At 39.6% G+C, this 11,855-nt stretch overlaps 1 protein-coding gene across 8 annotated transcripts in view; it reads left to right on the top strand.

Moving 5' to 3' along the window:
• slitrk3a (SLIT and NTRK-like family, member 3a) overlaps positions 1–10,450 on the top strand; it is a 42,082-nt gene extending 31,632 nt beyond the window's left edge. For 4 of the 8 annotated variants that reach the window (XM_073930188.1, XM_073930186.1, XM_073930187.1 and 1 more), the window contains 2 exons: positions 6,125–6,199; positions 7,053–10,450. In XM_073930188.1, coding sequence (XP_073786289.1) covers positions 6,125–6,199; positions 7,053–9,717 — 2,740 coding nt within the window. In that variant the 3' untranslated portion in view covers positions 9,718–10,450. Of the gene's footprint in view, positions 1–4,989; positions 5,835–6,124; positions 6,200–7,052 lie in introns of all 8 variants that reach the window. The other 4 variants (XM_073930192.1, XM_073930190.1, XM_021467723.3 and 1 more) reach the window with 2 other exon arrangements.
• The last annotated feature ends 1,405 nt before the right edge of the window (positions 10,451–11,855 follow it).

Below are 11,855 nucleotides of genomic sequence, written 5' to 3' on the forward strand. Positions count from 1 at the left end.
TATTATTATTATTATTATTATTATTGTTGTTGTCTAATATTAACTATAGTAATAGTTATTACAATTATATTAATAGTCTACTACTACTAATAATAATAACAATAATTGTAATTGTAGTCTACTAAAAAATAACAATAATAAATAACGGTGTAAATAAATACTACATTTATCTATAGAAACACAATCAAGTTTAATAATTAAAATGTATGCTCTTTAAAATGTGTAATGCTTAAAAAGGATTTCTGCATTTTTGATAGCTGTAAAATAAAGTGAATGTATGTACAGTAGGGACTGGTATATGCAAATATAAACATATATATTAATAACCTTTGAATTCCATAGGAAAAACAGCCAGCAGGAACAGGACACCGTTGTGGGACTTTGCAATTTGGGTGGAAATAAAAATCGTATTAAAGTCAAGCCGACGTCAGTGTCCAATGTCAGACAAATGAATTGTCTGTTGAATTAAATAATGCGTGTGAATGGCAGAATAAATCACACGCTCCAACATGCTTTCAAGTTCCAAAGAGAATCTTCAAAAATGAATCTGTCCGAAATTATTGCATAACATTTAAGATTTGCTTAAAACTTTGTCCAAATCCCATTTTCACCATACTCAAACTTTTGTCTTTCTTTTATGTCTATCTATCTGCCTGTCTTCATAATATATCTGTCTAATCTATCTACTTATACTCAACACATCATTATATAAAGGAAGAGGAGTCTCTGGAGTGGCACTTAGACAGATTTTGTTTATTACTTTTGAGTAATCAAGGCCTTGGAAAGGAGAAGAAAGCCAAGATCAGAGAAATGCACCTAATAACCTGGAGTAAATCATGTGAAACGGCTACAGTAAGACCAATACAAGGGATTACACATCAGTATAGACTTTATTACATCTATATACTGTAAAAACTCACCGGCCACTTTATTAGGTACAATTGTCAAACTGCTTGTTAAGACACATTTCTAATCAGCCAATCACATGGCAGCAACTCGATGCATTTAGGCATGTAGACATGGTCAAGACGATCTGCTGCAGTTCTAACCGAGCATCAGAATGGGGAAGAAAGGTGATTGGAGTGACTTTGAACATGGCATGGTGGTTGGTATTAGACGGGCTGGTCTGAGTATTTCAGAAACTGCTAATCTTTTGGGATTTTCACGCACAACCATCTCTAGGGTTTACAGAACATGGTCCGCAAAAGAGAAAATATCAAGTGAGCGGCAGTTCTGTGTGCACAAATGCCTTTTGATGTCAGAGGAGAATGGCCAGACTGGTTTAAGGTGATAGAAAGGCAACTATCGAGTATTGTTGCTGACCATGTCCATCAGTTTGTGACCACAGTGGACCCATCTTCTGATGACTACTTCCAGCAGGATAACACGCCATGTCATAAAGTGCAAATCATCTCAGACTGGTTTCTTAAACATGACAATGAGTTCACTTTACTCAAATGGCCCTCACGGTCACTAGTCTCAATCCAATAGAGCATGTTTGGGATGTGGTGGGATGGGAGATTCACATCATGGATGTGCAGCCAACAAACCTGCAGCAACTGTGTGATGCTGTCATGTCAATATAGAGCAAAATCTCTGAGGAATATTTCCAGTACCTTGTCGAACCTATATGCCACTATGGATTAAGGCAGTTCTGAAGGCAAAAGGTGGTCCGACCTGGCCGGTACTAGTAAGGTGTACCTAATAAAGTGGCCGGTGAGTGCATATACCTGGTTGCTGTGCTGTGTTGAATCTAAAAATCGGATGCCAAATTTGGGAACCATTTCACATCCTTCCAAATGCTCTAATCAATATTTTACATAATGCAACAGATGACACGAGTTGATTTCAGAGTTATAATCCTGATTAAACAGGAACACAAATATAAGCGAGAGGAGATGGAAACCTGGAATCCACCAATTTTAGTACATCACACTGAATGCGTGTTTAATGGAATATTATACGCAACTCTCAGCGCCGTTATATCAATCACGCTGATTATGTGTCCTTGTGTATCATTTTGTCAGTTTAAAAGATTTGAGGACTCCCATTTGGGGAGTTATCTATTCAGAAGGACAGATGTGACTGAGAACACCACAGGGAAATGAAACTAAACACAATCTTACCAGCCTTATGTCTGTGCCGTAAAGCAGTTTTGATTAGCATCAGAGATTTTATTTGATCCGTAATAACCAAAAAATGATAGTCATGATAGTTATTACTGTAATCATCATCATCATCACCCTCAACATAATTTTTATCGCCCTTGAACAATCTAATTAAGCATGACTCGTGAAAATTACAGAAATATCTCGTTATGAATCCTTGCGAGAATTTGTGTAAACGTATAGCCATTGTCCTAACGTGCTTTTATAACTTCCATAAAGTAATTGAAAACATTAGCTGTGGTAAACATTAAGAGGTCAGCGGTTCAACTACACTTGTAAAGGAGAAATAGAGTGGAGAACAGAGCTGGTTGTCACATTGTAAATCTATGTACGTTTTTGTGTCAAATGCAAATGAAAGCGTTAATGATTTTTTTTTTTCTCTTTTGTTTATGTTTGTAATATGTTTTAAATCAAAAAGCTATCATTTATAGCCTATACTCTGTCCTGTTTTAACCCAAGCTTTTTCTGAAGTAAACACTCACTTGTGTGATGGTTAACAGCTGCACACTCCCAGAAATATACGCGAGCTGTCACTGGGGTGGTGCCTTTTTAAAAGGTACACATTTTTACTTATAGGGTCCATATTGCTACCTCACAAGTATATATTAGTACTTAAACATTTTAAAAATGAACACTTGTGTATTTTTAAGTACTAATATGCACCCTTGAGGTATTAATATGGACCTTTAAGGTCATTTTGAAAAGACAGCTTGCGTACCTTTATTTCTGAGAGTGTATTTTGGTATTTTTTCTGCTGATGCAGGTTTTTTTCACACTATTTTGTAATAAACATACACATTCAACAACTGTCATTTTGGCAGAATGACTTAAATATAAGCTGGTTTAGACTAACAAGTGCAATTTTAGTTCAGTGTTTTAGTTTAATTTAGTTTTTAGGGAAGCTATACAATATTAGATTTGTGCATATACATTAGTCAGTACTGAAGCCAAACCTGGAGCTTATCTAAAAAAGAAAACTTGGGATAATGGTCCAAAAACTAGTACACCCAAATTTACATGTTATAGAAAAATATGAAATACAAATTTTGAAAGAGGAAAAATCAAGAGAAGTAGAAAAAATGAAAATTTTTGTTGAAAGTTTGTAGGTATTTTTTTTAATTATTATTGTTGCAATATTTGTTTGGCATTTAATTGTATTATCTTTCAATTTTTAAATATGTTTGGTGACTAAAATATTATTTTAATAAATATACCTGTTTAAAAAATTTGTGTTTAAATCCACCAAAATGCATTGCCTATATTCCCTGATAAATGGACAAAATTTTTCATTGTCAAAATAGGGTGTACACTTGCATATATATATATATATATATATATATATATATATATATATATATATATATATATATATATATATATATATATGTGTGTGTGTGTGTGTGTGTGTGTGTGTGTGCGTGCGTGCGTGCGTGCGTGCGTGCGTGCGTGCGTGCGTGCGTGCGTGCGTGCGTGTGTGTGTGCGCGCGCGCGTGTGCGTGCGTGCGCGCATGTGCGTGTGTCTTATTTATTAATTAATTTTTTTCCAGCTTAGTTTTCAGAGGTCGCCACACACACGCACACATATAAAATTAAGTGACCTCTTAATTCTATGTAAATTAGACCTGTAATAGTTTAAATTATCAGTTCATGAGTGCTTTAATATTTGTTTTCTCTGTGAAGGTTTCAAACGTCAGTCATGTCTGTTTCATAATTAAGGTAGGGCAGGGGTTTCCAAAGTTTTTCCTATTTAGGGCTAAAAACCAAATTGGATTGATGGGCCAAACATATACCAAACTGTATTACAATAAATTTGCCAAGTGGAATTTTTTTAAAATGTTGCCTTAAATGATATTAACTAATGCAGTTTCATTTTAAACATTTATACTGAATTATTACAGCAAACATGTAAACAACCCCATTTATAACACAATGGAGTTCCGTGCTGAATATAGTCGAGCTGCTCTTGCCTTCATCTTGATTTGCTTGCAGATGACTTCTATATCTGTCAAGTGACAGTACTTTTTAAAAATCTGATTCATTTACAACATTTAGTTGTATTTTTTTAATTTCAGGTGGCTTTTTGTATCTCAGCAATAAAACAAAGAAACAAAAGGTTACGTTAAATTCGAAACAATGATCTCTGTCAAAGGTATTTGCCCCAACCACCTCAACATCATTCTCCATCTCAATGGTTATCAAAGGTTACCATGGGCTGACTTTGGCCCGCGGACCCTATACTTTGGTCATCTCTGAGTTAGGGCAAGTTATAAATAGGCCAATAAATATGTACATACATCCACCCACCCTCCTATTAACATACAAACATGCATTACAATAGTTGCTAGTCTAAAAAAAAAAAAAACCTTTTATTTATCAGTTTAAAACAAAATGGCTATGTGAACTTATCAATTTGTTTGAATTGTCCCTTTAAAATGCTTAATTGATTGTAAGTTATATTGCAACTACAAACATGTCAACTAATTCCCATTCAACTTTTAGTAGACTGTAATGTGTAATGTTTATGTAAGTAGGCTACTTATGATAATATAGTATGAGTTTATGAAATACTTGCAAAGTCATTTGAGGTTAGTTGAATGTATGTTGGTGGAGGAGCAGAATCAGCATTATTAAGCTCTCTGCTAATGCTCAAAGTTGGCATGTGATTGCAATTCAACTCACAGTCAACATGATGTTAAAAAAGGACCATCAAATCAAAGTGAAACCTATGAACTCTTTAGCAGAATTTAAAGCAGTCGTGTTTTTATGTTATTAGATCATATTGCAGCGTGTTTCCCATAACCTCTCCCTCGTTTGATTGCAGAATAAAGGTATCCTGTCACCGACACTGCCCACGCGCAGAGCTAGATTGCCCGCTGCAGGCAGAGCGCGGGAAAGCAGGGCGCGGGAAGCGTCACAGGAAGACACCATGCTGAAGAATTTAGCCTACCTCACCTGCGCTCACTGCAGATAAAACACAAAATAAAAACGAAATCTATTCATAGGAAGAAATTCTTTTTTTTTTTTTCATCTGTTTGTTTGTCATCTGTTAAGCAAAAAACTTTACCAAGGAAAATACATGTGAAAACTGCCAAAAGGAACTTAATATGGACCTCCAAAGACTTCAATGGTGAATAAGCCGTGACTTTTATCTCTGAACACGAATCCGAGATGGGATCGCCCTAAAACACAACATCGCTGATGAAGAAAAGGAGAGAGAGTGCGTGTGAGTGAGAAAGAGAGAACACACGGATGCGCGCGCGCGTTCCCGGTGCGGCACTCAGCGCGCTCAACAGCTCGTGCCTCCTCCATCCCAACCCTCTCCGCCAACGCCGTCTCTCCAATCTCTGCCCTCTCCCTCCCTGCTCGCTTTTCTTAAAGCTCATTTCCGTGACGATCCGAAGCTTTTCTCCGGCACGATGAGAGACGCGAGCAGCGCAGCAGCGGGGCGAACCGTACCGAGCCGCTCCGAGCGGAACTGAGCTCCAGAACTGGCATCATAAACAAACCTTTATATCAAAAAGAGGATTTCATTCAAATCACGTCTTCATCTTCTCTCTTCGTGGTCTTAGTGAGAGAGAGAGGGAGAGAGAGATAAGGGAGAAAAGCACAGGGAATCTTTAAACTCGTCTTATTTCGGATGCTCCGGTGAAGAAAGGTGATTTTATTGTGCGTTTTCGATGTTGACTGACTTTTTTGAAATGGGAGAATAACCTGGATGATGCACAGCGTAATCTCTGTATTTAATCAAATGATGCATTGATTTGTTTCTGATGTAACTGCGCAGAATGCTGTACAAATCACCCTGCTTTAGACAGTATTCTAGCAAGCGCATTTTAGTAAATAAATGTCTAGTTAAATGTTGTGTCAGACATTAAGGTTTATTTTGATTGATATGTGTGCAAATTCAGTTTCTGACGCGTTGTACTTCAGTGATTTTTATTTTATTTCTTTTTTAGCCAACCATCGGAGGCAACCTGGGACCACCCGTCTCCGAACCCTGGAGATGTAAAGTTGGACACCACTAAAACCGAGTAGGTATCCGATACTTTAGCACGAAATGGAAGGACACTGGAATTGATCGCTAACGCCAGGACACCAGAGAAGGGTGGGAGGAAAATACAAAGTGCGCTATTCATGGAAAATTGCAGGCTCTTTTGGATAGAAACAAGGATTTTTTTTTTTTTCGAGGTGTTTTTTTTTTTTTTGCTCCCGAAATTCAAGAGATCTGCATAGTGTGGCACACTCAGCAGCATTTGGCTCCGAGTTTCTTCACTGATCTGCTGATAAAATCTGCGCTAATTAAGTGCGTTCAGACTGGAAAGCAAATAACCTCCGTTACGCATTAAAGGTCTAATTGGCGTTTTGGCGACAGCCTTGGGAAGCACCTGTCATTGTTTTTGGGGTATTTTTGACATGTGAAATGGATACTAGTGCTAAATTTAATTAAAAAATGCGTTTTTATTACTATATTTGAGTGCATTTGAGGTTTTGGATGAACATTTGTGGGGCTGATTATTCTGAATAAGTAGCCAAAGTAATATTTGACCATACATTTTATTATGTAACATATTTATAGTGAGATTCTTAATTTGTAAGTGCTTCAAAAAAAACTTAGATCTGCTTTAGTTCATGCTGTTCTTAAAACATAACTGAAGATAAATTATGTCCTTGAGGCTCGTTTTTGGGTGTAGTGTAAGCTATCATCGAGTGAGGGATGTCAAAGCCATGATAATGCATGATCGTAAATATGCCATGATGTGGAAGGAGGAGGTGTTTGTTGTGTAGTTTACTGTGCGAAACGCTCAAAGCATTGCAACTGTCACTCGCTGTCTAAGCCTTCTCGTCTTACGTGCTTTCTGTTTTTTTTCTGTGTATTTGTTGCAGTGCTGTGAAGTGGCTCTCAGCCTTAACTTCATCAGGACTCGGCGGAAGGATGCTGTGGTTTACCCTGCTAAGCACAATAGCTTTAGGATGGACTACGCCGATCCCTCTGTTGGACGAGTCGGAAGAAATAGATGAGCCTTGCTTTGACCCTTGCTACTGTGAAGTCAAGGAGGGTATTTTCCACGTCCACTGCGACAGCAAAGGATTTACAAATGTCAGCCAGATCTCGCAGACGTGGACGAGACCCTTTAAACTTAATCTGCAGAGGAACTCCATGCGCAAGCTGTATTTTAACAGCTTTTTGCACCTCAACAATGCTGTGTCACTCAATCTGGGGAATAATGCACTGCAGGACATACATGTGGGTGCGTTCAATGGCCTGAGCATCTTGAAAAAGCTCTTTCTGCATGAAAACAAATTGGAGGTGTTCAGGAATGACACTTTTATGGGGCTGGAGAGCCTCGAGTATCTTCAGGCGGATTACAACGTCATCAAGAGAATAGAGAGCGGGGCGTTTCGGAACCTGCACAAACTCAGAGTACTTATTTTGAATGACAATTTGATACCCGTCCTACCCAATTTATTATTCAGGTCTGTATCGCTCACACACCTTGATTTGCGTGGCAACCGCTTAAGAATTCTACCCTATAAAGGGACGCTGGAATACATTGGTCGCAGCTTAATGGAGATCCAGCTTGAGGAGAATCCATGGAACTGTGTGTGTGACATTGTGCAGCTCAAAACCTGGCTGGAGCGCATCCCCTATACAGCTCTGGTGGGTGACATTACGTGTGAATACCCTTTTCATTTGCACGGCAAGGACCTTCGTGAGATCAAAAGAAGTGAACTTTGTCCTTTACTCTCGGAAGCGGAGCTGGAGGCCAAACATGGCATTCCCAGATTACCATTTAATAACGAAAATGTCTGGCCCACCAAGCCTTCGTCTATGTTGTCATCCTTTCATAACACAGCCTCCTCTGTTGAGTACAGAGAGAGACACGTAAAGCCGACTAAGCGGCCCAGACCCACAAAAACACCACCCACTCCTCGTAGCATTTACCCAGGGCTGAATCAGCCTCCAATTGCTGCCTACCAGACCAGACCCCCCATACCAATCATTTGCCCGACAGGGTGCATGTGCAATTTACACATTAATGACTTGGGCCTCACCGTCAATTGTAAAGAGAAAGGCTTCCACAACATTTCTGAGCTGCTGCCACGACCACTCAATGCCAAGAAACTCTACTTGAGTGGGAATTTGATTCAGAAAATTTACAGGTCGGATTTTTGGAACTTCTCTAGCTTGGATTTATTGCACTTGGGTAACAATCGGATATCGTACGTTCAAGAGGGCGCCTTTATGAACCTACCTAATCTAAAAAGTTTATACTTGAATGGCAATGACATCGAAAGACTCACTCCAGGCATGTTCCGCGGGCTTCAGGCACTAAGTTACCTGTACTTTGAATACAACGTCATTCGAGAGATCCAACCGGCCGCCTTCAGCCTTATGCCAAACCTGCAGTTGGTTTTTCTCAATGACAACCTGCTGCGCACCCTGCCCATGGATGCTTTTGCTGGCACCTCCCTGGCTAGGCTCAACCTGCGCAACAACTACTTTTTGTACCTTCCTGTGAATGGAGTACTAGAGCACCTTCACTCCATTGTTCAAATCGACCTTCACCAGAATCCCTGGGACTGCTCTTGCGACATCATTCCACTCAAGCAATGGATTGAAAAGCTCAGCTCGGTCATTGTTGTGGGCGAAGTGACCTGCAAGACCCCAGACTTTGCCCTTGGCAAGGATCTGCGCTCCCTTGAGGCTGAGGTCATCTGCCCTGAGTTGAAATTCACCGCCTCTTCTCCAGTTCTGCCTGATGATATGACGGCCACCAGCGGCTCCGAGTTAGGACAGGCGCCGACGACGGGTGCTGTCCCGCTCTCTGTGCTGATTCTCAGCCTTCTGATTCTTTTCATCTCCTCCGTGTTTGTGGCTGCTGGTCTCTTTGCGTTTGTCTTACGGAGGCGGAAGAAACTTCCCTTCAGGAAGCGTCAGGAGGTGGACCTTACGGGCATTCAAATGCACTGCAAGATCTTTGAAGAAAGGCCGACGGCCTCCCCAGAGAAGGCGCCTGGTCACGTCTACGACTACATCCCCCATCCCGTTACTCAGATGTGTAACAATCCCATTTACAAACCCCGGGAAGGAGAGATCGAGGGCGAGCAGTTTGCAGAAACCAAGGAAAATAACAGTAATTATCGAACTCTTCTGGAGAAAGAGAAGGAATGGACGATGGCTCTGTCCAATTCCCAGCTCAACACCATTGTCACCGTCAATCAGTCCGGTGACATAGCAGGCTTTCACGAGAATGGAGTGCTTTGCCCAACCGTGATTGACAGCCAGAGACCGACCCCTACGGTTGGTTTTGTAGACTGCCTCTACGGCACGGTTCCCAAATTAAAGGACATGCACGTTGCACACGCACATCCCCCAGGAATGCAATACCCCGATTTACAGCAAGACGCCAGATTAAAAGAAACATTACTTTTCACTGCAGGGAAAGGATTCCCTGAACAAACCCAAAGTGAATACCTCGAGTTAAGGGCAAAACTCCAAACCAAGCCGGATTACCTCGAAGTCTTGGAGAAATCGTATAGATTCTGAGTGAATTGGAAAAAAAAGAGTCACTTTCACCCAACGCCCCCCTTCCTACGCCCAAAAGAATACGTATCAAAAAAGAAGCATGGCAAAGATATATGTTTCACACACGTACACACATGCACACTCACACACGTTTCCCCCAAATAGCTTTTGGAGGAAAGGCCATACTCAGATTTTTCAATGAAGTGCCTTTTTTTCAGAGTAGCCAGCAATGTTACCACCCATTATTTTTGTACGGAACAGATTTGTCGTCGAGCCTCCGGAAGCGCCTGGCACAGTTTCTAGAATATTTGCAGTTTGCTGCATGCATTCGACTGCAGAAGGAGGTTGTCATTCAAACACTTCACCTGCTATAGAGATGCAGCGACGCATTACCCGTTGAGTGGTCTATTTAATTTTATACACGGCAAAAAGACAGAGCTCTATCTCAAGGACGCACCCGAGGATCAATATTTGTGAATATATAATGACACTTCAAGATTTTATGAGGAGTTCGACGCACTTTCTTAAGAAAAATGCTTCTGGATACTATCACTAACAGCTTTTTAGGAAGCACTTTTAATGTTTTCTCTCTCTCACACACAAAGATTTGACAGAGTTAAAAATGTGCATATATTTATTCTGTAATTTCAGTGAAAGATTTAATTGTAAAGGTAATGTTAAATCAATGTATAGTGATTATGCGTCTGGTATAGCCTTCTTAATAAAAATACAAAGTCTTAAATCAAATAAAAAAGGGGTACCAATGCATACTGTTTGTGAGAACTAGATGTATCGGTATGAGAAGTTATACAATGCACATTAACGATCAAGGTCTCGTTGCTGCTAGGAGAGTCAGGTTGAGACAGTCTGATGTTCCCGCCTGTATGCATGTGTCGTCGATGGCTTTGGACAACAAAAGGAGACCTTGGGATTAGATTTGAGGCTTTCTGTGAGGTATGTTTTTATACCCGTCTACTGCTTACTGATACAACATATGAGATGAATATTTCATGCAATGTCACTTTTACATGTGTCCACAAGAGGGAGAAAGAGAGACACACTCGCATCATGTCTGTGGACGGGCAAAGTTGATGTTTGGTTAATTGAGGAAATATACACCACTTATTTTCTTCAGGTATGATATACTTAGTGAAACATATGGCATTTGAGTATACTTCTGCTTGTGTGTGCGTGTGTGCGTGCATTGGGGTCATTTTATATTTATGAGTCAAGTGACAATTGCGTACTAGGAAGTGAGATCTATATATATATATATATATCAAACAAAAATGATTTTCTACTCCCTTTGACAACAAAGTGGCTATTTTTTAAACCAAATATATGTCTGTTTGCTAATGCCAGCTTCATCTAATGCAAACATTAATCTACAGTTGAAACCAGAAGTTTACATACAATAACAAAACAAAAAATAACATAACCATTTAAAAAAAAATGTCTGACAACAAATCATACTACACGTTTACTCTTTTAGGTTTGTTAGGATTACCTAAATGATTTAATTTTGCTAAATGCCAGAATATTTTTTTTTTTTAGATTTTTTTTTTATTAATTTATAGACCGTCAAAAGTTTACAAACATTGCCTTTTATTGATTTTAGATTTGCTTTTAAACTGTATAACTTTGGTCAAATGTTTTGGGTATCCTTTCACAAGCTTCTCACAGTAGTTGGAATTTTGGCCCATTCCTCCTGACAGAATTGGTGTAACTGAGTCAGATTTGTAGGCTGTCTTGCTCGCACAAGCGTTTTCAACTCTGCCCACAAATTTTCTATAGGATTGATATCAGGGCTTTGTGATGGCCACTCCAAAACATTCACTCTGTTGTCCTCAAAGCACATTTTAACAAATTTGGCAGTATGCTTATGGTCATGGTCTGTTTGGAAGACCCATTTGTGGTCAAGTTTTAATTTCCTGTCTGATGTCTTGAGATGTTGCTTCAGTATTTCTACATAATCATGATGCCATCTATGCTGTGAAGTGGACCAGCCCCTTCTGCAGCAAAACAGCCCCCCAACATGATGATGCCACCCCCATACTTCACAGTTGGGATGGTGTTCCTAGGCTTGTAAGCTTTTCCCTTTGTCCTCTAAATGTAACACTGGTCATTATGGCCAAACAGTTCAATCTTAGTTCCATCAG

Source organism: Danio rerio, chromosome 18 (assembly GCF_049306965.1).
Source record: "Danio rerio strain Tuebingen ecotype United States chromosome 18, GRCz12tu, whole genome shotgun sequence".
Lineage (NCBI taxonomy): Eukaryota > Metazoa > Chordata > Actinopteri > Cypriniformes > Danionidae > Danio > Danio rerio.